Source organism: Bos indicus x Bos taurus, chromosome 21 (genome assembly GCF_003369695.1).
Source record: "Bos indicus x Bos taurus breed Angus x Brahman F1 hybrid chromosome 21, Bos_hybrid_MaternalHap_v2.0, whole genome shotgun sequence".
Taxonomy (NCBI): Eukaryota; Metazoa; Chordata; class Mammalia; order Artiodactyla; family Bovidae; genus Bos; species Bos indicus x Bos taurus.
The window spans coordinates 21726033-21753289 of NC_040096.1; the positions used below are offsets into that span (position 1 = coordinate 21726033).

The 27257-nt window shown below is 42.5% G+C and overlaps 2 protein-coding genes and 2 non-coding genes across 8 annotated transcripts in view; 2 read left to right on the forward strand and 2 right to left on the reverse strand.

Moving 5' to 3' along the window:
• On the forward strand, nt 1-23078 carry PRC1 (protein regulator of cytokinesis 1). Of its 5 annotated transcripts, none has more exons than XM_027520826.1 (15): nt 1-127; nt 7200-7332; nt 7676-7798; nt 9484-9717; nt 10310-10480; nt 10931-11080; nt 11977-12124; nt 12912-13048; nt 15609-15704; nt 16825-16971; nt 17170-17277; nt 18514-18624; nt 19691-19790; nt 20193-20234; nt 21962-22047. In XM_027520826.1, exons 1-14 carry the CDS (start codon nt 117-119, stop codon nt 20210-20212), a joined length of 1689 nt encoding a protein of 562 aa, XP_027376627.1. In that variant the 5' UTR covers nt 1-116; the 3' UTR covers nt 20213-20234; nt 21962-22047. The 5 variants fall into 5 exon arrangements, with proteins under 5 accessions (XP_027376627.1, XP_027376624.1, XP_027376623.1 ...); XM_027520822.1 differs by having other exon boundaries at nt 15-127; nt 19691-19867; nt 21962-23076; XM_027520823.1 differs by lacking the exon at nt 20193-20234 and having other exon boundaries at nt 7-127; nt 19691-19867; nt 21962-23078.
• Nucleotides 11461-11533, reverse strand: TRNAG-CCC. Its single transcript has one exon. It is a non-coding gene; the product is annotated as a tRNA-Gly (tRNA).
• LOC113880228 lies at nt 13911-14017 on the forward strand. Its single transcript, XR_003507686.1, has one exon. It is a non-coding gene; the product is annotated as a U6 spliceosomal RNA (small nuclear RNA).
• Nucleotides 23058-27257, reverse strand: part of RCCD1 (RCC1 domain containing 1) — a 13846-nt gene continuing 9646 nt past the window's right edge. The window contains exon 9 of the mRNA XM_027520834.1: nt 23058-23141. The gene's annotated coding sequence lies outside the window, so the exon portion shown is untranslated. The remainder of the gene's footprint in view (nt 23142-27257) is intronic.

Below are 27257 nucleotides of genomic sequence, written 5' to 3' on the forward strand. Positions count from 1 at the left end.
AACGGCTCGCGCAGCTGCGAGCTGGAGACGCCGCTGGTGCTTGCCGGGGGTTGCTGCGATCGGCCCGCGTGGAGAAGGTCGGGGGCCTAGACGCCCGCCCGCTTGGAGCGTCCGTCATGAGGAGAAGGTGCATGTGGGGGGCGTCGAGGGGGCGCGGGAGGGAGCGACTCCCCTTCTGGGTGCGGGGCGGTGCGGGGTCCGAGGGGCCACCCTCCACCCGGGGTCGGGGCGTCCTGTCAGCCGCGCCCGAGTGAGGCCGGGAGCGGCCGGGCTCCGCTGGGAAGCTGTGAGCCAGGGCGAGGGCCGCGGGCCGCTGGCGGCGGGGAGGCCAGACCTGACGCACCCTTTCCCCGGCGGCCTCCGGCCCCCGCAGGTCCAGCCGCCCCGAGTGGGCCGAGCGCAGGGGCCCGGGATCAGCGGCGAGGTGGGGAGGGCGGTCGGGCCCGCGGCGTCGGAGCTGGAGTCCGGGAGCCCCACCCTCTCCGCCCGCCTAGCGTCTCAGGTGCTGCTTATTGGAACCGACGGCTTGTTTTATGTATGTCCTGAGTTTTTTGTGGTTAGGGTTTCAATAAAGCTGTCAGGTTTTAAATTTAGCGTTGCATTTCAGTGTCTCAGGGTTGCAGTGTTAATACTTTACTCGAATTGGAAACATAGCTTGGTTTTCTTGCAAGTTCAGAAAACTCCCAATTAAGGAATACTTGTCCGGTCGTTTTAGCAACTTTTCAGGCATTGAGGGAGAAGGGGGGTGGGCGGGAAGGGGTGTCCGAATTGAAATTGCGACCAGACTCATCACTCCGCCTCTTACCGGCCTTGTAACTTTGGGCAATGATGTTGAATGTCAGTTTGCTCATCACTAAAATGAAAACAATGCCAGGGCTAGGATTTTTGTGTTAAAAGTGATACAGATGTTAACCTTATTTTCTGAAAGTAGTGAATGAACCATTGTGATAATTCATTATTAAATAATTCGTAGTTATTGGTCAAACTGGTTAATGTATGGCTTTGTAAGGCTCTTCCTTCCATGGTTACTGATTCTGAAGGTTCTTTTTCAAATACTTGTCCTTGGGAGAATGGGAATGGAGTACAAATCACTGGTACCACTGGAAGACAAATGTTGGGTGTCAGGTTGTGGATGACAAATAACTTCTTATTTAAAAGAGAGCACAGTTAAGCTGCTCTGTATTTCAGCTAATGACACATTCTGAAGACTGGTAAAATTTTAAATGACATTTTACAGAAGACTCTTACTCCCCAGTCCATTAGCAGTTTTTGGATTGTTCAGGCATCTACTGCTTTCAAGAAAGTGAATGATGGGGAAGGAAAAGTTATCAATTAACTTTGGTTCCAGCCTGACAGATCTAACAACTGGAATTACTATGCTAACAAAACCAGAATTTCAGGTAATCTGGTTTCAAGTATTCATATTTAAAGAAGACTATGAGAAATATGCCTGAAAAATATGGTTATCAGAATGGTCACTGAATTAACTATTGGCTTGATTTCTGAAGCAGATTGTACAGAGGAGCTTAACAAGCTTTTCTAGAGGGCTATTTAGAAAAAAAAAATAGGCGGTAGATCAGTGGAACGCTGCCAGAAGGTAGGAAATCATTTAAAGGGCCATTTAGGATATCTTCTGGGCTAGTGACTTAAGAGTCTCCAGACTGGAAAAATTGGCCCCTTTCAACCTCTGTATTCTTGAATGATATTCTTGTAAGCACCCTCAGTTTTTCAAATGATGTAGTATAAGAAAAAAATCTCAAATTTGCACCTTTTCAGGAATTACCTGAATCCAATTAGCAAGGCAGTACATAATTGTACCATGATAATTTTTTTTACATTTTTTATGCTTTTAATTTACTTTTAAAGTTTTATTGAAATACAATTGATTTACAATGTTGTGTTAATTTCTGCTGTATAGCAAAGTGATTCAGTTATAAATATATTCTTTTCCATTATGGTTTATTCCCAGGGTATTGAATATAGTTCTGTGTGCTATATAATTTGAATCTGCTAATCCCAAACTCCCAATCCTTCCTTCTCCCTTGGCAACCGCAAATAGGTTCTCTATATCTTTGAGTCTGTCTTGTGTCACATTTTAGATTCTTGATGCTGCTGCTAAGTCGCTTCAGTCATGTCCGACTCTGTGCGGCCCCATAGACGGCAGCCCACCAGGCTCCCCTGTCCCTGGGATTCTCCAGGCAAGAACACTGGAGTGGGCTGCCATTTCCTTCTCCAGTGCATGAAAGTGAAAAGTGAAAGTGAAGTCGCTCAGTCGTTTCTGACTCTTAGCGACCCCATGGCCTGCAGCCTACCAGGCTCCTCCATCCATGGGATTTTCCAGGCTGGAGTGGGGTGCCACTGCCTTCTCCGAGATTCTTGATAGCATGTGGTATTTGTCTGTCTTTCTGATTTACTTCACTTATGATAATCTCTCTAGGTCCATTTGTGTTGCTGCAAATGGCATTATTTTCTTTCTTATGGCTGAGTAATATTCCATTGTATATATAGACAATGTGTATATATATATATACACACACACATATATATATATGTATATAATATATATACACACCACACCTTCTTTATCCATTCGTCTGTTGATGGACATTTAGGTTGTTTCCCACTATTGTAAATAGCAGTGCTGTGAACACTAGGGATGCATGTATTTTCAAATTATAGTTTAGTCTGGGTATGTGCCCAGGAGTAGAATTGCTGGATCATATGGCAGCTCCATTTTTTTTTTTTTGAGGAACCTCCAAACTGTTCTCCATAGAGGCAGCACCAACTTACATTCCCTCCAGTGGGGTAGGAGGGTTCTCTTCACATCTTCTCCAGCGTTTGTTGTTTGTAGACTTTTAATGATGGCTGTTCTGACCAGTTATGAGGTGGTACCTCATTATGGTTTTGATTTGCATTTCTCTACTAATTAGTGATGCTGAGAATCTTTTCATGTGCCTACTGGCCATCTGTATGTCTTCTTTGGGTAAATGTCTATTAAGGTCTTCTGTGCATTTTTTGATTGGGTTGTTCCTCTTTTTTTTATTGTTGTATGAGCTGTTTGTGTATTTTGGAGATTAAGCCCTTGTCTGTCACATCATTTGCAAATATTTTCTCCCATTCTGTAGGTTTTCATTTTTTTTTTATTAATTAATTTTTGGCTGTGCTGGGTCTTTGTGGCTGTTTCTCTAGTTGCTGTGTACACAGTGCCTGGACTTCTTATTGCAGTGTCTTCTCTTGTTGCAGAGCACAGGCTCTAGAGTATGAGCTCAGTGGTGGTGACGCATAGGCTTAGTTGCCCCAGGCATGTGGAATCTTCCCAGAGCAGGAACTGAACCCATGTCTCCTGCATTGGCAGGCAGATTCTTAACCACTGGACCACCAAGGAAGTCCCAGTAAATTCTTTTAAACACTCTTTATTATGTGTGTTATTGATATTGCCATCTGGTATAGGCAGCTAGTATCTGTGCAAAAGCTTTTCTGCAACTAGAACAGGAAACCTTTACATTGGGATTTCTTGGCTAGAAAAATGTCTTGGAAATAAGTATATTAAAACTATGGAGAAACTGATGTTCCTGGAGATCTAGGCTGGTGATTTAGAAACCCTGAATATGCTGTAACAGAGAGGGGGCCAGTGAGAGCCTCTAGCCTCATTTCTTGCACAGAAAAGCTTCAGTGACTTGTTCCAGGCCTCCTGGCTGACTGGTAGCAAAGCACATCCAGAGTTTAACTGTAGCAGATACTGCCAACAGTCTCAAGGTGGTGTACTAATTCACTCCAACCAGTAGTGTGTAAAAGTTCTGGCTTTTCTATATACTCATCAACACTGATCAGGGGTTAGTATCCAAAATATATAAAGAATGTACACAACTCAACATTAAGAAAACAAACACCCTTAACTAAAAATGGGTAGAGGATCTGAATAGACATTTTTCCAAGGAAGACATACAGATGGTCAACGGGCACATGAAAAGATGCTTAACATCACTAATCAAAAGGGAAATGCAGATCAGAACCACAATGAAATATTCACCTCACAACTGTCAGAATCACTTTTATTAAAGATAACAGATAACATGAATTGGCAAGGATACTGGGAAAAGGGAACCCTTGTGCACTGTTGGTGGGGATGTAAATGGAGTAGCCACTATGGAAAAACAGTTGGCGATCTCTCAAAAAATTAAATATAGAACTATCAGGGACTTCCCTGGCCGTCCAGTGGTTAAGAATCTGCCTTGCAATTCAGGGGATGTGGGTTTGATTCCTGGTCAGGGAACTGAGATCCCATATGCCACAATGAAAAGATCCTGCAGGCAGCAATGAAGATCCCACAGCAACACAGACCCAGTGCAGCCAAATTAAAAAAAAGAAAAATACAAACTTCCAGTTACAAAATAAATGAGTTACAGGTATGAGATGGATAGTGTGCAGAATGTAGTCAAGAATTAGGTAATATCTTGTATGGTGACCTATTGTAGCTAGACTTATTCTGGTGATAAGTTTGAAATGTATAGAAATGTGTTCACTAATATTCACTCTGTGCTCTAGCAGCAACTAACATAGTGCTAGAGCCAGACATCCTGGAATGTGAAGTCAGGTGAGCCTTAGAAAGCATCACTACGAACAAAGCTAGTGGAGGTGATGGAATTCCAGTAGATGGTGATGGAATTCCAGATTCCAGTAGTCCTGAAAGATGATGCTTTGAAAGTGCTGCACTCAATATGCCAGCAAATTTGGAAAACTCAGCAGTGGCCACAGGACTGGAAAAGGTCAGTTTTCATTCCAATCCCAAAGAAAGGCAATGCCAAAGAATGCTCAAACTACCGCACAATTGCTCTCATCTCACTAGTAAAGTAATGCTAGTAAAGTAATGCTCAAAATTCTCCAAGCCAGGTTTCAGCAATACGTGAACCGTGAACTACCCGATGTTCAAGCTGGTTTTAGAAAAGGCAGAGGAACCAGAGATCAAATTGCCAACATCCACTGGATCATGGGAAAAGCCAGAGAGTTCCAGAAAAACATCTATTTCTGCTTTGTTGACTATGCCAAAGCCTTTGACTGTGTGGATCACAATAAACTGTGGAAAATTCTGAAAGAGATGGGAATACCAGACCACCTGACCTGCCTCTTGAGAAATCTGTATGCAGGTCAGGAAGCAACAGTTAGAACCGGACATGGAACAACAGACTGGTTCCAAATAGGAAAAGGAGTACGTCAAGGCTGTATATTGTCACCCTGCTTATTTAACTTATATGCAGAGTACATCATGAGAAACGCTGGACTAGAAGAAACACAAGCTGGAATCAAGATTGCTGGGAGAAATATCAATAACCTCAGATATGCAGATGATATCACCCTTATGGCAGAAAGTGAAGAGGAACTAAAAAGCCTCTTGATGAAAGTGAAAGTAGAGAGTGAAAAAGTTGGCTTAAAGCTCAACATTCAGAAAACGAAGATCATGGCATCCGGTCCCATCACTTCATGGGAAATAGATGGGGAAACAGTGGAAACAGTGTCAGACTTTATTTTGGGGGGCTCCAAAATCACTGCAGATGGTGACTGCAGCCATGAAATTAAAAGACGTTTACTCCTTGGAAGGAAAGTTATGACCAACCTAGATAGCATATTCAAAAGAAGAGACATTACTTTACCAACAAAGGTCCGTTTAGTCAAGGCTATGGTTTTTCCAGTGGTCATGTATGGATGTGAGAGTTGGACTGTGAAGAAGGCTGAGCGCTGAAGAATGGATGCTGTTGAACTGTGGTGTTGGAGAAGACTCTTGAGAGTCCCTTGGACTGCAAGGAGATCCAACCAGTCCATTCTGAAGGAGATCAGTCCTGGGATTTCTTTGGAAGGAATGATGCTAAAGCTGAAACTCCAGTACTTTGGCCACCTCATGCGAAGAGTTGACTCATTGGAAAAGACTTGATGCTGGGAGGGATTGGGGGCAGGAGGAGAAGGAGACGACAGAGGATGAGACGGCTGGATGGCATCACTGACTCGATGGACGTGAGTCTGAGTGAACTCCGGGGGTTATGGACAGGGAGGCCTGGTGTGCTGCAATTCATGGAGTCGCAAAGAGTTGGACAGGACTGAGCAACTGAATTGAACTGATAGGTCAATTATATTTCAGAAACAAGCAAGTTCAGAGAAAAAGAGATTAGTTTTAGCTTACCAGTCTGGGGGTAGGGGGAAGGAAGAATTGGATGAGGGCAGTCAGAAGGTTATAAGATAAGTCAGGATTTAAAAAAATTTGTATTTCATTAATGTATTTTTGGCTATATTGGGTCTTTGTTGCTACGTGGGCTTTCTCTAGTTGCTGTGAGCTGGGGCTACTCTCTAATTGCAGTGCACAGACTTCTCATTGCAGTGGCTTCTCTGTTGCAAAGTGCGGGCTCTGGGGTGCATGGGCTCAGTAGTTGTGGTGCACAGACTAAGTTGCCCCATGGCATGTGGAATCCTTCCAGAGCAGGGACCAAACCCATCTCCCCTGTATTGGCAATCAGATTTTTAACCAATGGACCACCACAGAAGTCCAGATAAATCAGTTTTAAGATAAGTAATAGGGATGTAATGTACATGATCAATATAATTGGCACCACTGTGTGTTATTTATTAAAGTTGTTAAAGAGTAATACTGAGTTCTAGTCGTAAGAAAAATAATTTTTAAATTTCTTTAATATTTTACCTATATGAAATGATAGATGTTTACTAAACTTATTATGGTAACGCTTCATGATGTATATAAATCAAGTCATTGTGCTGTATACCTTAAACTTATACAGTGCTGTATATTAATTATAGCTTAATAAAACTGGAAGGGAAAAAGATGAATAACAAATTTGCAATAAACTTCGAGCTGTTTTATAGGAGCTGACATTTTTGTCTGTTTTTCCATACTATACTGCCGTAGATAGAATCATCGATTGAAGTCCAGATTCTGAATATTATTCAAAAGATTGAATTTACACAGTGTAAGACTGGATTTCTACAATGTAACATGATACTGGATTTTGCTTTTCCAGGGTTGTGGTGTTTGTGGGGGGAAGGATAGGGGACTAGTTAAAGATGAATTAAGTTGAATGCTTATTTCCAATTTTTTTAGCCTTGAGCCCACTGAGAAACTAGTTTTAGTTTCTGTAAATACAGTTTTTAGACTGGAGGCAGTGGCTCAGGTAGCTGGCTTCTCTTTTGCTTTTTAGTGAGGTGCTGGCAGAGGAGTCCATAGTATGTCTCCAGAAAGCCCTGAATCACCTTCGGGAAATATGGGAATTGATTGGCATTCCAGAGGACCAGCGGTTACAAAGAACTGAGGTTGTAAAGAAGCACATCAAGGTGAGTTTAGTAGCACTGGCCTCTCTGCAGTGGGACGGGGGTAAGGACGTTGGTGTCTCATCTAAAATAGCATATAGAAGCAACGCTAGGGTGTCACAGGCTCCTCGTGGTTTTGTTTGCATGTTTGTTTTGGCCAAGCCATGGGGATCCTAGTTCCCGGACCAAGGATTGAACCTGGGTCCTCTGCACTGGGAGTATGGAGTCTTAACCACCGGACCACCAGGGAAGTCCTGGTTTTTTTTAAGTCCTTTCTTAAAATTTTGAAACTGTGAGGTTTTTAGTGTTGTTTGACGTTAATGGGGGAAAACCCAAAAGTTTTATAGGACTGTTTTCTCTCTCATAGGACCTCCTGGATATGATGATTGCTGAAGAGGAAAGCCTGAAGGAAAGACTTATCAAAAGCATAGCCGTCTGTCAAAAAGAGCTGAATACTCTGTGCAGCGAGTTAAATGTCGAGCCTTTTCATGTATGTGGCAGGATGTCAGGGGATCCTGTTTGGGTCTGAGACTTAGGGAAAAACTTTGATTTGGAGCTCCAGGTGGAAAGTTTCCTTGTAGGGCTGATACTGGACATAAGAAATGGGTGGAACATGTTGCCTAGTTACTTGGTTCCAGCAAAGCCATTTTTTCACTTATATAAATAAGTTGCCCTGTTGAGAGGTGAAACACCTAAGTGTTGCAATGTTTTAGTCAAAAACAAATTTCCTATTCCTATCAATTAGTAGGACATAAAAATTTTTTTAACTCTGAGCTTAGTTAAAAGAGGAATAGATGATATCATTCCATTCTTTCTTTGAAAGAAAATGAAAAGAGCTGCTGCTGCTGCTAAGTCGCTTCAGTCGTGTCTGACTCTGTGCGACCCCATAGACGGCAGCCCACCACGCTCCCCCGTCCCTGGGATTCTCCAGGCAAGAACACTGGAGTGGGTTGCCATTTCCTTCTCCAATGCATGAAGGTGAAGAGCTACTTAAGAAACAAAAGTGATGAGTCATATAAGGGAAAGTTACCCCCAAAACCTGCCTTTGTGGATTTTTTCATACTTGAAAGCTGCACACCACTGAACCAGCTAGAGTGGCCACGTGAGAAGAAGTATTTCCATAGTAGGAATATCAGGAGAGTGAGGTCAAACCCAGGGATGCTCATCTGTGTTTCTTGCTGAGAGTTTGCTGTCCCGTGCTCCAGCACGAGTCAGACATGAACGCAGACACCAGCAAGCATGACGTCAATGACAGAGGGACCCCGAAACATTGCCCTGGTTAGAACCAGTAAAATCAGTGTTGGGATCATGAAAGTGAAGACAAATGTGAGGGTTGGGAAGGTAACTGGAATAGAGGTGGGTGCAGGGACAGCACACAGGGGGCTGATGTGGTGCCAGTAAGGTCTCAGGCCCCTCTCCCTGTTACAGAAAGAACTGCCTGGGGATCTAGATGGAGGCAGCCTCGGAGGAGGACACTGTGTTTAAAGAGTTAAGGATAATTAATATCTTGTAGCCGTGAGCAATCAGGCAGACTTGGATATCAACACAAATGGCATAAATACATTGATTTTGAACAGAGAGTCCTTTTTATTTTTTAATTGAAGGATAATTGCTGTACAGAATTTTGTTGTTTTTTGAGATTCCTTCTTTAGTCTTTTTTTTTTTTTTTTAACTTTTGATATGAAATTGGATGAGAAGTTAGGTATTCAGTAGTATATCTCCCTTAAATTATATGACAATTCCTAGTTTAATGTTGAATAAAATTTATAGGACATATAACTGCCACTTTTTTCTTCTGCTTATCAGGAGTAGAGCAAGGAGTACAAAATGGATTTTTATTGGTTAAGTGATAACCTTTGATTATTGGGATGGTTAAATGATGTTCTTAGGACTATTGGGATAAACATTTAGTTAGGAGCTAAATAACCATAGCTAACTCAAAGCAAGGTTTTCAACCATTTTTACCTCTGGTAAAATTGCCCTGGCACCTTTCCTTATTGGGGAACCTTGTTAGGGGGCCCTCTCTGTGCCATATTCTGTTAGGTTAACAAATAAGTTAACTTATTTGTAAGTTTAACTAAAAGTCTGTCATCCTAGTCTTTTTTTTTCGTCGTCTTTCTCCTCCTCTGAAGAAATCCACTTGGCACCTTAACAGTGGTACATTGTCTCCTACAGGAAGAAGGAGAGACAACCATCTTGCAACTAGAAAAGGATTTGCGCACTCAGGTGGAACTGAGGAGGAAACAGAAAAAGGAAAGAAAACAAGAACTGAAAATTCTTCAAGAACAAGATCAAGAACTGTGTGAAATTCTTTGCATGCCCCATTATGAAATCGACAGCACCTCAGTTCCCAGCTTAGAAGAGCTGAACCAGTTTAGACAACACGTGGCAACTTTGAGGGAAACAAAAGTATGCTAACATTGGTGTTTCTGTTCAGTTTGCCAAGTAGCGTGTAACTCTTTGTGACCCCATGGACTGCAGCACGCCAGGCTTCCCTGTCCTGCAGTATTTCCTGCAGTTTGTTCAAATTCATGTTCATTGAGTCAGTGATGCTGTGTAACCATCTCATCCTCTGTCGCCCCCTTCTCCTCCTGCCTTCAATTTTTCCCAGCATCAGGGTCTTTTCCAATGAATCGGCTCTTTGCATCAAGTGGCCAAAATATTAGGAGCTTCAGTTTCAGCATCAGTCCTTCCAATGAATATTCAGGACTGATATCCTTTAGGATTGAGTAGTTTGATCTTGCAGTCCCAAGAGTCTTCTCCAGCACCACAGTGTAAAAGCATCAATTCTTCGGTTCTCATCCTTTATAGTCCAACTCTCATACCCGTACATGACTACTGGAAAGACCATAGCTTTGATTATATGGACCTTTGTCAACAAAGTGATATCTTTGTTTTTTAATATTCTGTCTAGGTTTGTCATAGCTTTATGTCAACATTCATATGTCCTAGAAGTCATTTGACTTTCCTCCAGGTATCTTATAATCATCTTCTTTCATAGGCATCTAGGCGTGAGGAGTTTGTTAACATAAAGAGACAGATCATACTGTGTATGGAGGAATTAGAGCACACGCCAGACACAAGCTTTGAAAGAGACGTGGTGTGTGAAGATGAAGAAGCCTTCTGTTTATCTCTGGAAAATATTGCAACACTACAGAAGTTGCTCCGGCAGGTAATGTTGCTCAGATTATGGCCTGGGATCTCCACAGTATCCAGCAATTTGGGGAAAAAAAAAACTTGCGGTTTTTTCCTTTAAGATAAAGAGAGTATTATATGAAATACAACCTTTAATATTTTTTTTAAACAAAAACCTTAATTTATATGTGGTTCTAAGAATATGAAATTCAGGATTTGGGTGAAAAACTAAGATATTTGAGTTAGTGTTTGACAGAAAAAAAAATTTTTTTTTTTAGTTAAAATTTAAATCCTAATTTTGGAGATCTGAGACCCTACTACCATAATGACAGCCTTATAGTTTGTTTTCAGAAGTCATGAAAAAGCTCTTCACAGTCTTGTGAAAGGACTTCTTCTCCATGGGGGTAAAGATGTATCTTTGTGGGAAGCCAGAGGGCTTTCTCTCTGCTGCTGTCATTGCTGTAACCACTGGCTTTCCTTGCTACAGCTGGAAGTGCGAAAATCACAAAATGAAGCAGTGTGTGAGGGGCTGCGTGCTCAGATACGAGAGCTCTGGGATAGGTTGCAAATACCTGCAGAAGAAAGAGAAGCTGTGGCCACGGTTATGACTGGGTCGAAGGCCAAGGTCCGGAAAGCGGTAAGAAACCCTAAGGGCACTGGGTCAGCTTTTTGGTGTCAAGTGTGATATCTCTGGGGCTTCCCTAGTGGCTCAGTGGTAAAGAATCCACCTGCCAGTGCAGGAGATGTGGGTTCAATCCCTGGGTCAGGAAGATCCCTTGGAATAGGAAGTGGCAACCCAGTCTGGTATTCTTGCCTGGGAAATCCCATGGACAGAGGAGCCTGGCGGGCTACGTAGTCCATGGAGTCGCAAAGAGTTACAGACAACTGAGCGACTGAGCATGAGCACTCACTGATGTCTTGACCAGCTTCTGCCTTGCGTGAACCTGTTTTTTTTCTTTCTTTTTTTAACATTTATTTATTTGGCTGCATCAGGTCTTAGTTTCATGCAGGATCTAGTTCCCTGACCAGGGATTGAACCTGGGCCCCCTGCATTGGGAGCGCAGAGTCTTAGCCACTAGACCATCAAGGAAATCCTGAGTGAGCCTGTTTTTAAGACAAGCATCAGAAAAGGGTGGCAGTAGCCTGATCATCTGTTATTTTTTGTGTATGTTTCTTAGATTTCTGGCTCCTAGGATATCATTGTTATAGAGTGTTGACTTGCCACTGTGGTTTTGTGTTGTAATTTTATTAAAAAGGGCTTTCCTTGTGGCTCAGCTGGTAAAGAATCTGCCTACAATGTGGGAGACCTGGGTTCTATCCCTGGGTTGGGAAGATCCCCTGGAAAAGGGAAAGGCTACCCACTCCAGTATTCTGGCCTGGAGAATTCCATGGACTGTAGTCCATGGGGTCGCAAAGAGTTGGACGCAACTGAGCAACTTTCACTTCACTTTATTAAAAAGGGGGAAAATATTTTGCAAATTTACATAAATATACAAATATGACAAGCACTTTTAACAGGTCTTTTTGTTTTAGCTGCAATTAGAAGTGGATCGGTTGGAAGAACTGAAAATGCAAAACATGAAGAAAGTGATTGAGGCAATCCGAGTGGAGGTGGCTCAGTACTGGGACAGGTGTTTTTATAGCCAGGAGCAGAGACAAGCTTTCGCTGCTTACTACTCTGGTTCGTATAGAAGTGTCGCTCTTCATGTGGCTGCTCACTTGTGTTTTACATGCAGACATTCACTGGGAAGTATTTCCTCTGGAACAGAGGCATACATTTCCAAGCCATTCAGCATAAATTGCCATTCCTGTTCAAATAAGCATTTGCAAATGCTATTGGGAAATGAGGGATCTCTGAAGCAGCATAACTCTGTGGACTGCCTGTAGGTGTGAAGCTCAGGTTTATCAGATGCTTACTCTGCTGCCAGGTGCAAAGTCAGACTCTTAACAGGATTATCTCACTTAATACTCATGTTAAGGGATGAGGAAGGACACTGAGGCACATAAATGTTGCACAGCTTAACCCAGAGACACACAGCAGGTCAACGGCAGAGCCCACTTTTGAGCCCAGGAGTATGCCCCCAAGAGCCCAATGGAATTCTGGTCTGAACTGAATATAAAGATGCTGCTGTCTTTACTGAATTCCACATTTCTGGACATTTTCTGTGACTCAGCCCTCTATTGGGCAGCATGAAAAGAAAGAATATGAAAGAAACGTAAGACAAGGCAAAAGATGACAGAAGTTTTGAGAATCTTAGTCATATTATTCTACACCTTAGTCAGTCTCCAGTCCTTCGGCTGATGGTGACAAACCTGGCTTTTATTATCTATAGCATACAATTACTCGTGTATCACTTTTACTGTCAGGGGGAAAACTCCGCTTCCATTTTAGGGGGATGAGGGATTAGTGAATTGGGATACTAAACACTGGAGGGATTTCTTAAAACTACTGGGCCTGTATCTTACAGAGGACTACACAGAAAATCTGCTCCAGCTCCATGATGCCGAGATCGTGCGGTTAAGAAACTACTATGAGGTTCACAAAGAACTCTTTGAAGGTGTCCAGAAGTGGGAAGAGAGCTGGAGGCTTTTCTTAGAGTTTGAGGTACTGCCCTACTTTTTGTCTGTTTTCCTTAGAGTACAGTGTAGTGTTAAGAAAGCATCCTCTGCGTGGAGTCAGAGCCTGTTTCCTTTGCCGTTTACCAGGTTTTATCATTACATCTGTAATTTACTGCTAACCCATCTGTATTTGTCAAGCTTAGAAACATGTAAGAGAAAAACCCCAAATTAATTCCTTCAATAAGGCTGAAGTTTCTTGCATAAAGGAAGTCTAGAGGTAGGCAGTGCAAGGCAGGTATAGCCGTTCCATAGTCTGTGGGGTCCCAGGCTTCTCCAGTTCATAGCTCCTCCACTGCTGAGGGGTGGGTCTAAGCTCAGGTCCACGGTGGTTCTGGAGCTCCCACCACAGCGTTTCACACAGCGTGTGAAGGCGGGAGCGCAAAAGGCACTGCCCCCACCCTCTGAGAGCCTTTCCCAGGCTCTCTTCATAGCACCGCCACTTAAATGCCACACCAGCTACTGGCGAGGCTGGGAGAACTGCTACCGTAGGTAAATCCAGGGTCTGTTTCTAAGGAAGGAGAGAAGAGTGGATGTAGGGGCGGGTAACTAACATTCTGTACTGTTCAAACTTTTGCTATTATCTTAGAAAATTGCCTGGTTATTGGGGCACATTTGTGTACTCTGTATTCCTTTTGTTCTGATAGACAGCATGAATAGGTTCCCTTAGAGCATTTAGAGTTCAGAGCTGGAATCGGGTTGAGGCAAGTGAGACACCTCAGGCATGAAATTCATGAGATTTATTCTCAGGTCCAACCAGTCCTGATAGAGCTGGAACAGCCCTTTAGCAAATCCAGAGTTTAACTCCAAGTTTATAGGCAGGAAAGTAGGACTCAGAAGTAGAGAAAACTGTGCTTGCCTCAGCAGCACATATACTAAAATTGGAACGACACAGAGAAGATTAGCATGGCCCCTGCGCAAGGATGACACGCAAATTCATGAAGCGTTCCATATTTTTGCCCCTGTGTTTGCTTCCCTGAACTTTCCAGGCTGAACTCCCGGCTCCCCACTTTCCTCTCCCACCCTCCCTAGGACTGGTGGGCCGCAGGGTCAGGGCAGGCACGGGGCTGGCCAGCACACACAGGTCCCAGGCCATCATGGGAGAAGGGCTGGGGCCTTGGGGGATCTTGTCCTCCACAGCTGGCCTGCTGTTAAACATTAAAACCATTTACCAACCCCCCCCCCCAAAAAAGTAGAGAAAACTGCGTGAGATCACACAGCTGTTTAAAAGCAGGTGTTCTAGGCCTCCATTCCTCCTTACTTCTGGTAGAAAGCAAGGAGGAGGAGGAGTGAAAGTCAAGAGCTCAACCATAAAAAAGAATATTTTGCCACTGGCAACAACTTGGATGGACCTATAGGGTATTACACTTAGTAAAATAACTCAGAGAAAAAGACGACTATTGTAAGATACCACTCATATGTGGAATCTAGAAAATAAACTAATACATATAATATAACAAAAAAACAGACTCACAGACATAGAAACAAACTAATGGTTACCAGTGGGGAGGGGGAAACCGGGACTATTCAGGAGTAGGGGATTAAGAAGTACAACTACTATGTATAAAATAACTAAGCCACTGGGATACATTGTACAGCATGGAACACTGTAGAGCATAGCCAATATTTTATAATAACTATAAATGGAGTATGACCTTTACAAATTGTGAATCACTGTGTTGTACACCTGAAACTTATATAATATTGTAAATCAACTATATAATTTAAATATATATATATATAAAGCTAATAAAGAACCAAATATGCAACCCTTGTTTACATGGCAATGTTTAAGGAAAAATAAGAAACTAATTACCATTCCTTTTAGATATGCTTATAGAAAGTCACTAATCAAACAGCCTGGAAAGGAAATAGAATTTATCAGTTTGGTCCCCAAATTGTCAAGACTGTTTCTAAACTTTTTTGATTATCTGCCCTGTTTTTTAGTGTATTCACCTAATTTGTATTTATAAATTATAAACTTACATTACTATTCTGATATATTGTAGAACGTAACTAAAAACAGAAAAGTTAAAAAGAATAAGAAGCCTAACATTTTATATTTTTTGTCCATTTTGTGAGGGTTAATTTAATAAAAATCACATGATCTGTAAACCCTTTCACTGAGCACATTTAAGCTGTGTTGTCTTAATACAGTGGGAGTGGGCAAGTTGGGGAGTCACCAGCAAGCCCTCTGAGTGTAGACCTCCTGCTTGTCCCCCCGCACCCCCCATTTCCCTTTGGTGACCTCTGAACCAAGGAAAGGAGCCAGTGACATTGTGCAGTAAATATGAAAGCCTGTCTTACTTTTTAGATGGAAAAGGAAACAGTAGTTTTCCTGCACCCCAGTGTTTGACCTTGCATCTCCCCGGGAGTAGTCACACCCCACTCCCTGCCTTAGAAAGCCACCATGTCTCACTGCTCAGAGTGGGTGGGGATGAAAACTCAGAAGTCTCCTTACAAGTATGCATCCATTTATGAGAGCATGGATTCTAGCAGAAGTGACTGACTGTCAGGCATTTAGCCTAATTAAAATGTGTTTTTCACAGAGAAAAGCTTCAGATCCAAGTCGATTTACAAATCGTGGAGGAAATCTTCTAAAAGAGGAAAAGCAGAGAGCCAAGCTCCAAAAAACACTCCCTAAGGTAATACTGTTGCTGAGAATGTTTGGTGCATGGCTACAAAATATCTCACTTTTTGTATATCCCTTGCTTTGAATCATTTTGCCCCCAAACTGTATTCTCTTCCAAAGGTTAGGCAAGGATAGTAAGTACGTGCTGGCTCTGCTAGTTTCAAGTATTCCTTGATAACTGAATATCAAGTTTTATTATGTTTTTAGGACTGCCACAACAGAGTACCAGAGACTAGGTGGGTTAAACAACAGAAATTCATCTTCTCAGTCCTGGAGGCTAGAAGTCTGAGATCAAGGTGTCAGCAGGGCTGGTTTTCCGAGGCTTCTTTCCTGCCTCCACACAGTTATCTTCTCCCTGTATCTCCACACAGTCCTCCTACTGTATGTGTGTATGTTTAAATTTTCTTACAAAGCTGCAGTCATGTTGGATTAGGACTCGCCCTTATGACCTCATTTTAACTTAATTACATCTGTGTTAAAATAAAGTCATGTTCTGAGGTACTGGGGATTAGGACATCAGCATATGAATTTGGCAGGGGGCACAATTGAGCCCATAACACAAGGTGACCTTTTGAGAAAGTGCTTTGGACTTCATTACTGTTCTCTATTTTAATAATAATAGTTAACATTTATTGAATTAAGTGCCAGATACTGTCTTAGAGTGCTTTCCATTTATTAATTCACTTAATTGTCACAACATCCTTAAGAGGTTGGTATTATTATTTCCATTTTTACAGATGAGCAAACTGAGGGACTAAGCACTTAAGTACCTGGCCCACCTCTTCCGAGCCAGTAAAGGGTGGATCCCAGGCTGCAGCCTAGCTAGTGCTGCTCTGTGAACACTGCCTGCTTAATGTTGCAGGTTCCCCCAGTGCTGCCTCCAGCTTCCAGCACCAGAACTTTAGTGGGCAGGCTCTGGGTTCTCACTTTTTCCCACCTTCAAGTGTATTATGAATGAACCATGCTCGGACTGATTTCTGGCCACTCTGGCCTGTTCCCATATGGGTCCAGCTACCTGAAGTCAGGCTAATGATACTCTGAGTGGGTAAGAGGCGTTCTTTGGGAGAATCATTTCTTTTAGGTTTCACACCAAAGATTTGATGTAATTAACATGTCCTTGTTTCTGGTCTCAGTTGGAAGAGGAGTTGAAAGCAAGGATTGAAATGTGGGAACGAGAGCATTCAAAGGCATTTGTGGTGAATGGGCAGAAATTCATGGAGTATGTAACAGAACAGTGGGAGATGCACCAATTGGAGAAAGAGAGAGCCAAGCAGGAACGAGTAAGTGAACCCAACTTGGGAATTGGGGAAGAGCAATGAGGGAGCGGCCCACAGTCCCTGCCAGGGCTCTAGGTTGGCTAAAGAAGTCGCAGCTCATGGCAGCTCTTTTAGCATTGTACTTTTGGCCCTTCCTCTGCTCCCATCCCAGAGCTGTTTTCCTTCTGGGATTTATCACTCTTGCCCCTGACTTTCACATAGCAACTAAAGAACAAGAAGCAGACAGAGACAGAGATGCTCTACGGCAGTACTCCGCGAACACCCAAGCGGCGAGGACCGACACCCAGCACTCCAGGCAAAGTGCGCAAGGTAACGCGGAGCTGCCTGAGCTGCTGGGCTCTAATGTGTGTCAGATGTTGAGTCCCGGATTAAACTCAGGGTGCCGGCAGCTGCCAACAGTCTGTAATGATGAAAACCTTCAGAGGTTCATTCTGTAATTCCAACAAGTGACCATGGCACTGTGTGAAGTAAGACTTTCATGCTTGGCAAATAGAATAGCTAATGTTCCTTAACCTCTAGAGCAGGAAACCAGGGAGTCCGTCCTTTCCTTCCTTCCATCCTTCTTTTTTTTAAACCTTTTCTTTAATAAATGGAGTGCTATTTTCCTCTTTGCTCCTCAACTCATACTTTATAACATATAAAATGTTTTTTAAAAAATCACCTATAGTGTGTAACTCCAGAAGCACCAATGAGAATATTTGGTGTTTTTCCTGCTTTTATAAAAAGGTTTTTAAAATAGTGTATTTTCATAAAACAGAGATCACAGAATATATAATTTTGATTTCTGCTTTTTCAGAGAATTAAACTTTCTATAAATATGCTCATTATTAGCTGGTATATTCTATTTTTTTGACATTCTGTCATTTATTAAACTAGTTCCCTATTGTTTGATATTAGGTACTTAATTTTTTATTAGGAAAATAATGTGATGAAATTTTTAGAACATGTTATAAATTTTTACCCATCACACCCAAAGTTTCCTTTTGCCCTTTTATATTCTCTGCTTTTTGTACCCATCCCCCACAGCTCCTGGCAACTACAGCTTTGTTCGCTCAGTACTATTGATTAATTTGCATTTTCTAACATTTTGTAGAAATAGAATCACACAGTGTGTATACTTCTGTGTCTGATTTTTTTCATCTGTGTTATGTCAGTAGGTTACTCTTTTTATTGTTGAACAGTATTCCACTGGATGTATATACCACAATTTGCTTATCTAGTTGCCTGTGTTGATGGATATTTAGCTTATTTCTAGTTTTCTGGCTACTACAAATAAAGCTCCTGTAAATATTTATGTGTAAGTCTTTGTATGGATATATGCTTTTATTTCTCTTGGGTAAATACCCAAGAGTGACATGGCTGGGTCTTAGGATAGTTGCCTGTTTAACTTTTCGAAACAAAATGGTTGTCCCATTTTATAGTTCCACCTGCTGGATGCAACACTGAACACTTTTCTAGACTGCTTCCCGTCCTCACTCCTCTGTAGTGTAAGGATGGGTTACTCAGCACGTTGTCTCACGTCAGTAATCTTGTGTCTTGTTCTAGCTGAACACTACCACCATGTCCAATGCTACGGCCAACAGCAGCATTCGGCCTGTCTTTTCGGGGACAGTCTACCGCTCTCCTGTGTCTCGACTTCCACCTTCTGGCAGCAAGGTCAGTATGCTCTGTGTACAAGCACATCTGCAACACCGGCCCGACCTATGCACTCCAGGGTCTGTTGGGAGGCAGAGATACTGAATACTTTCCTCTGGACTGAGAAGGAGCTTTGAGACCGAAAAACAAAGCAGGTAGCTTCATAAAGTGCAATTATGAAGTTTACTATGGGTAATTTACATACAGGCAGGATCTGAGGACAGTGACCCAGAGGCATTTGCATCTGCACTCAAGCACTGAAAGGGGTACAGAGGCCAAAGCTTAAGATGTAGACACATCTGTAGGACACATCTAGGAGCAGCGCGTCTGTACTGATAGGCACTGTGCAGTCTTCCTTCTCCCAGGGTCACGAGAACACCAATCACCTGCCTCAACAAAAGGCATTCTTCAGTTTTCGTATCAGGTGAAGGCAAGGGTCAGACTTGATAGGGACTTTGTCTGGCTTGGGCACATTCCTTGTGTGTAGGTTGAAGGTCAGTCATGCAGGACCGGGAGAGGGTGGGACTGCAGGCCTAAGGTGGAGCTGACATAAAGGAGTCAGTGTGGGTCAGCCACACAAGGCCCCACCTACTTGTTCCAGTTTCTAAGGTCCTTGTATCCGATTATCATTGAGATGCTGAGAGTTAACAGATGGAAGCTAACTAGTCTCTCAAAGACTAAATGAGAGAAGAGGAGAGAATGGTCATCCTGAGCCCTGACTAATGTTGTGGGAAGCACTGGGATGGCTGAGAAACTGAAATCTCCATTGAAAGCCTGGTCTTCGGTGATCCTGTGTGAGGTCCCTGCATGTGGGTTCCAGCCCAGTGACATTGGATGACTAGGTGCAGACAGGAACTCTCACCCCAGGAGAGGGGTGAGGAGTGTGTGCTAAAACGTGTTCAGTCTTTCAAGTATTCTACAGACCATGCTCAAGATAAGGGTTCTGCAGATCATTGGGAATCTGTATTTGTTAAACCAGAAGAATAGGATTACAGACACATGAATAAAGACAGTGTCTGTCAGCCTTTGATAATTTGTGTATGTGTAGTCATTATAAGGGATTGAAGGATCTTTCTTTTCTCTACAGCCAGTCATCACTTCCACCTGTTCGGGGAAAAAAACACCCCGTGCCGTCAAGCATGGAGCCAACAAGGAGAACCTGGAGCTCAATGGCAGCATCCTCAGCGGTGGGTACCCTGACTCGGCCCCCCCACGGCGCAACTTCAGCATTAATTCTGTTGCCAGCACCTATTCTGAGTTTGCGGTAATTCACCTTTTCTAGTATCTACCAGTCCCTGGGGAGCACACAGTTGGGGCAGAGGGGGTATCTCCCCAGGGGCACCCAGGCTGTTAGTTCGGACAGATCTTTGGAGGCTGAGAATCCCTTTCCTGACATGACCATGGCATGAAGTGGGGGTGGTTTAAGGGTGGTATACAGGAAGAAAGATGGCAGCAGCAACCAGACATTTAACCTGGATCCTTCTGCTTAAGAAATACCATTCCCTGGCTGCAGGAGGTAACCTTTCTAATCACTGCCCTGGTGCTCTCTTGGTGGAGTCTTGGTAATTGTCTTAATTCTTTGTTCTTAGAAGGATCCGTCCCTCTCTGACAGCTCCACTGTTGGGCTTCAGGTCTGTATGGCAACCCCTGCATGTCCCATGTCCCTTTTCCAAGCTGATCTGTCATCTGCTGGCTTCATTCCCATGTGGGCACAGGGCTGCACTAACCAATAATCTCAGCTGTATTATCATAAGTTTTTTTTTTTTTTAAACAAAGGAAGCAGGAATCCCTAATACAAATACTAAATACTAATACTAAATCCCTAATACTAAAAATAGTAAATATCTGGGTTAAGTTCCCAACAGACTGACTAAACAGACTAACCTGCTGATTAACTTGTTCAGACTTGGATTCTCAGCCCCATCTAAAGTTAGGCAAAGTTTTTTTATCCTGTTATTTCACAACAGAGAATTTCCACCCTCCCCAGTTGTGACATTAAGGGCCTCCAGTGTGCTAGAAAGGAAAGGCCCTATCACGTGGGGAGGGGAGCCCCAGCTGTGTGCTGCCTATAAGGTTTTTGGCCTGTGTGCTGATTATTTCCTGGAGTATATGTCTTACTAACCCCTCAGAGCTGCACTGCCAACTTTCTGTCTGCTCTGAGCTAGCCCATGCTCATTTCTTTGCCTTTGCCTATTTCTACCACACTGAGCTGCTAAAGCACATAGGAGGCACTGGAAGAAAGTTATTTTTCCCCCACAGTGCTCTTCAGCTCCTAGTAACCTACTTCACTTTTACCAACACTTAACTGCAGTGCCCTCTCCTTAGTGATGTGTTCTTTTTTCCCTGAGTATCTAACTATTGAGAGGCGAGGCTGTCCTTCACCATTGTGGGGGATATTGAGTGAAAGCCTAGGGCATCAACTGTCTTGCTGCAGTAATAGAGAATGTGACAGCTGCCCAAGGCTACAGCTCATTTTGAGCTCTGAAGCTCACTTTATATTCTTTTACTTTTGTCAAGTTATTTTTTTTTTTAAGAGTTGTTTTATTATTATTTTGGCTATGCTGTGTGGCATGTAGGATCTTAGTTCCCCAACCAGGGATTGAACCTCAAGCTGTCTTCACCACTGATCTACCAGAGAAGTCCCTATCAAGTACTTGACTGTTGTGGTTCTACCTACAGAAGTGGGTACTTGTCACTGTGGCTAGCTGACTGCAGGCCACAAAGTCCAGCTTTCTCCTTCCTGTTTGCTCAGCCAGCCCCGCTTCATCCACTTGGTGCTTACACATAGCTGTCTTTGGCTCAGTCAGGCAGGCTCTCCTGGTTTGGGCTGGTGTGGCTGTGGGCTCCACCAGGCAGCACTGAAGCCAGTAGACTAACCTCTACTAACACCTGTCCTTTCTCACTGGCCAGCCATGCTTTGTCTTCTGCTTTAGTACCATGTGCTCCAGCACGAGATGAAATCACCAGCAGGTTAACAGGCCCTCAGCCCCAGGGATTGGTAGATATACACTCTGGCCCGTTGTTTCATAAAGGGCTCAAAAGAACAAAATTTGTTGCCTATCTAGCTTGACAACTCAGGGTACTTGGTGAAGTCTAAGGGATTTCTCTCCTGTGAGGTTTTAACAAAATGGACTGGCTGAGGAAAGCGATCAAGGGGCAAATACGTACCTGCTTAGTCTGTGACTAAGCATTCCCTTCCCTTGGATTCCTAACACAGCCTGTGCTGGGCTAGGGCCCACCATCTTAGAGAAACGCCCTCAGAGGGCTGTGTGCTGACATTCACTCGTGCTTACTCACCAGGGCAGGGCATGCATGAGAGGGGGCAGTACTGCCATTGATGTTATTTATTTTTCAACAGCGCGAACTTTCAAAGGCTTCCAAATCTGATGCTGCTTCCCGAATCCTCAATTCAACCAACATCCAGTCCTGAGAAGCCCTGATCAGTCACCCCTCTGAAGTTTTCTGTGCCTAATTATACAGGGTGGCTTTAATATTTCTTCAGTTTCGATGCTTGAAAGCCTGGACACGTTCCATTACCATGAGTCTAACTTAGAGAAGTGAATGAGTTACAGGTGAAAGTCATAAGCTTAGTGCATCTTCAGACATTTGGTTTTGACTCAAGAAATACATTAAAACTTAGTTCATAGCAGTAAGTGTAAATTTTAGCATATGGAACTTAATTTCTTTTCCTGCCCCATAACTGTACTTGCTGAAGCATGATCAAGGGCTTGTTATATTTCACCTTTGAGTAGGAAAATGACTGTGTCCATCCTTGGGGTATGGGACATGAAGCAGTTTTTTGTCTGTACACTTACAATTAGCAATTAACATCTTTTTTGTTTAGGGATGTTCAATTAACGCTACAGCTTCAATAGCTTTGCTCTCACCTAAAGGCCTGTCCCCACCACACAGGACAGCCTTCCTCCTGATGAAGATGTCTGTGTGTCAGAAGTTGGGATGGCCTGACTCACTGCCAAAGAGGTGACAGGGAGGCTGGGAGCGCCTTTGTTCAGTCGTGTAGTTTTGTCATGTGGGGTGATGCTGTGGGTCGGGGGTGGTGTGTGAACACACATGCTTGTCTGAACTTCTGGGTCCAGTTCCCCCATCCCTGCGCCCCTGTGCCTGAGTCCCTCCACTCTCTGCACTTCGTAGCCAAGTAGGGAGGCTGTTTGGTGGGTTGGGCTGTTCCTGTTCCTGTCGTGGAGACCTGGAACTTTGCACGTCAGTCCTGGGGAGTTATTCCTGCCGTAGCGTCCACGATGAGGCTCCTTCTTCACCTACCCTATTGATCACTACTTCGCTACCCGAAGCACTATTATTTATTCTCCCTCTGCCTGTACCCTACTACTGTCAGCACAGTAAATGGTTCTTGGAAGCTTACAGGTGTGGATTTGGTCTGTTAGTCATGCGTATACATGTACTGATTTTAAAATATATTCTTAAATTAAAATGTATACTTATATTTCAGAAACATATATTGTAGTGGTGTTTTCATTGTTTCCCAATCACTTTTTGGTTGGTTTTTGTCTGAAAAACAACTAAAAGAACATACAAGAAATTTTTAGTCAGGAGCATGATTTTTACTTTGAGTGTTTCTAAATTAAGAGCATCTCTTGTCCTGAGAAAAAGTTTCCTGAGAGAAATAAAAAGCCTAACTCCCAAGTTTTCATTGCTAGTCTCTGTGTACAGCTGTATTTTCCTTTGGGTAAATACCTAGGAGTGAAATGGCTGGATCTTACATATGGTAGGTGTATGTTTAACTTTTTAAGAAACTGCCAGTCTGATTTCCAAAGTGGTTGGCTTATTTCACATTCTCATGATGTATTAAGGTTCCAGTTTCTTCACATCTTCTGTGACACTTGGTATGGTCTTTATGATTTTAGCCATTTTAGTAGCTGTGAAATGGTATCTCAATGTGGTTGTAATGTGCATTTTCCTAATGATGGTGTTTAACATTTTTTTAAAAAAAATTCTGTTTAACATCTTTTCACATGCTTCTCTGTGATCATTCTTACTTTCTCTGGTGAAGTACCTATTGAGTTCATTCTTTTTCATACAGTATCTAGTTGTCCAGCACCATTAGCTGAAAAGCTAAACTTTCTCCTGTAAGTTTCTGTTCCACTGATCTGTCTGTTCTAATGACTACGAGGATTTATATGAATTCTTAAAATAAGGTAAAGTTAACTTTTCCAACTTTGCGTTTTTTAACATCATTTTCTCTGTTATAGGTCCTTTGCATTTTTGTATGAGTTTTAGGGGGAAAAGCTTGTCAATTTCTACAGAAAAATCTGGTAGAATTTTTACTGGCATTGCATTGAACCTGTAGACCAACTTGGGGAGAACTAATAACCCACAAACAAGGCATCTCTCTCCATTTATTTCTGTTTTCTTTAATTTCTCTCAGCAGTATTTTATAGGTCATGCGTACAAATATTTCACATCTTTGTCAGATTTATCCCTAAGTATTTCATATCTTGATGCTATTGTAAATGGTATCTTTTAATTAGAATTTCTGGTTGTTACTTGGCTACATATATAGTTGATTTTTGTATATTGCTCTTGTATCCTACAACTTGCTAAACTCACTAAAGAAAAATGAGGGAAAAAATGAGGAAAATTTAGTCAAAAAGACTAAAATACTTGGCAATTAACCAAGGAGGTTAATTGCAGAGTTCCAAAGAATAGCAAGGAGAGATAAAAAAGCCTTCCTCAGTGATCAGTGCAAAGAAACAGAGGAAAACAATAGACTGGGAAAGACTAGAGATCTCTTCAAGAAAATTATAGAGATACCAAGGGAACATTTCATGCAAAGATGGGCTCAGGGAAAGACAGAAATGGTATGGACCTAACAGAAGCAGAAGATATTAAGAGGTGGCAAGAATACACAGAAGAACTATACAAAAAAGATCTTCATGACCCAGATAATCACGATGGTGTGATCACTGTCCTAGAGCCAGACATCCTAGAATGCGAAGTCAAGTGGGCCTTGGGAAGCATCACTACGAACAAATCTAGTGGAGGTGATTAGAATTTGAGTTGAGCTATTTCAAATCCTAAAAGATGATGTTGTCCAAGTGCTGCACTCAATATGCCAGCAAATCTGAAAAACTCAGCAGTGGCCAGGACTGGAAAAGGTCAGTTTTCATTCCAATGCCAGAGAATGCTCAAACTACCGCACAATTGCACTCGTGTCACATGCTAACAAAGTAATGCTCAACATTCTCCAAGTCAGGCTTCAACAGTATTTTAACCGTGAACTTCCTAATGTTCAAGCTGGATTTAGAAAAGGCAGAGGAACCAGAGATCAAATTGCCAACATCTGTTGGATCACTGAAAAAAAGAGTTCCAGAAAAACATCTATTTCTGCTTTATTGACTATGCCAAAGCCTTTGACTGTGTGGATCACAACAAACTGTGGAAAAATCTTCAAGAGATGGGAATACCAGACCATCTTACCTGCCTCTTGCAGGTCAAGAAAGCAACAGTTAGAAATGGACATGGAACAACAGACTAGTTCTAAATCAGGAAAGGAGTGCATCAAAGCTGTATATTGTCACCCTGCTTATTTAATTATATGCAGAGTACATTATGAGAAATGCTGGACTGGATGAAGCACAAGTTGGAATCAAGACTGCTGGGAGAAATATCAATAACCTCAGATATACAGATGACACCACCCTTATGGCAGAAAGCGAAGAACTAAAGAGCCTCTTGATCAAAGTGAAAGAGGAAAGTAAAAAAGTTGGCTTAAAACTCAACATTCAGAAAACTAAGATCATGGCATCTGGTCCCACCACTTCATGGCAAATAGATGGGGAAACAGTGACAGACTTTATTTTGGGGGGGTTCCAAAATCACTACAGACGGTGACTACAGCTATGAAATTAAAAGATACTTGGTCCTTGGAAAAAAAGCTATGGCCAACCTAGACAACATATTAAAAAGCAGAGACATTACCTTGCCAACAAAGGTCCATCTAGTCGAAGCTATGGTCTTTCCAGTAGTCATGTATGGATGTGAGAGTTGGACTGTAAAGAAAGATGAGCGCTGAAGAATTGATGCTTTTGAACTGGTGTTGGAGAAGACTCTTGAGAGTTCCTTGGACTGCAAGGAGATCCATCCAGTTCATCCTAAAGGAAATCAGTCCTGAATATTCACTGGAAGGACTGATGCTGAGACTCCAATACTTTGGCCACCTGATGCGAAGAACTGACTCATTTGAGAAGACCCTGATGCTGGGAAAGATTGAAGGTGAGAGGAGAAGGGGACGACAGAGGATGAGATGGTGGAATGGCATTACCGACTTGATGGACATGAGTTTGAGCTGGCTCCAGGAGTTGGTGATAGACAGGGAGAACTGGCGTGCTGCAGTCCATAGGGTCACAAAAAATTGGACACGACTGAGTGACTGAACTGAATTGACCAAGGAGGTGAAAGACATGTATGATGAAGACTGTTGGGTTAGCCAAAAAGCACATTTGAGTTTTTCCATAAGATGTTACCAAAAAAAAAACTTTTTGGCCAACCCAGTACAAAACACTGCTGAAAGAAGTTATAGACATAAATAAATGGAAACACATCCCATGATCATGGATTCAGTTCAGTCGCTCAGTCGTGTCCTACTCTTTGCAACCCATGAATCACAGCACGCCAGGCCTCCCTGTCCATCACCAACTCCTGGAGTTCACCCAAACTCATGTGCATCCATTCGGTGATGCCATCCAGCCATCTCATCCTCTGTCGTGCCCTTCTCCTCCTGCCCCCAATCCCTCCCAGCATCAGGGTCTTTTCCAATGTGTCAACTCTTTGCATGAGATGGCCAAAGTATTGGAGTTTCAGCTTCAGCATCAGTAAGACTTAATATTGTTAAAGTATCAGTAGCACCCAAAACAATCTATAGATTCTAGCAATCCCTAAAATCTCAAGAACCTTTATGCAGAAATAGAAAAGCCCTATAACTCATGCGATCTCAAGGAACCCCAAACAAGCAAAACAACTTTGAAAAAGAACAAAACTATAGGACTCACACATTCTAGATTCAAAACCTACTGCAAAGTTATAGTAATCAAGCCAGTGTTGACATAAAAGAGACAGACATATAGATCAAAGGAATAGAATAGAAAGCCCAGAAATAAACCCTTGAATATATAAGCAGATGATTTTTGACAAGGGTGCCAAGGCCATTCACTGGAGAATGGACAGTCTTTTCAATAAATGGTGCTGGGAAAACTGGATATCCACATACAAAAGGATGAAGTTTGACCCTTACCTGTCACCGTATATAAAAATTTAACTCAAAATGGATCAAGGACCTAAATATAAGACCTAAAAAATTAAAGTATTAGAAAAACATAGAACAAAAGCTTCAAGACCCTGAATTTGGCAATAATTTCTTAGACATGACACCAAAGGCATAAGCAACAAAAAAAAAACATAAATCGGACTCATGGAAATCTAAAGCAACGCAGAGGACACAGGTTTGATCCCTGGTCTGGGAACTGAGATCCCACATGTCACAGAGCAGCTAAGCCCATGTGTCAAGACAACTGGAGCCCATGCACCGAACTACTGAGCCCAACAGCCACAACTAAGACCCGATGCAACCGAAAAACAAATATTTACGCAAAAGAGACACTATCAACAGAGTGAAAAAG

Excerpts from the sequence above, each read along its gene's own strand:
- PRC1 (XM_027520822.1), top strand. Across the intron at positions 7,799-9,483 it reads TAAATGTCGAGCCTTTTCAT|GAAGAAGGAGAGACAACCAT; the intron begins GTATGTGGCAGG and ends TGTCTCCTACAG. Across the intron at positions 15,705-16,824 it reads TCCAAAAAACACTCCCTAAG|TTGGAAGAGGAGTTGAAAGC; the intron begins GTAATACTGTTG and ends TTCTGGTCTCAG.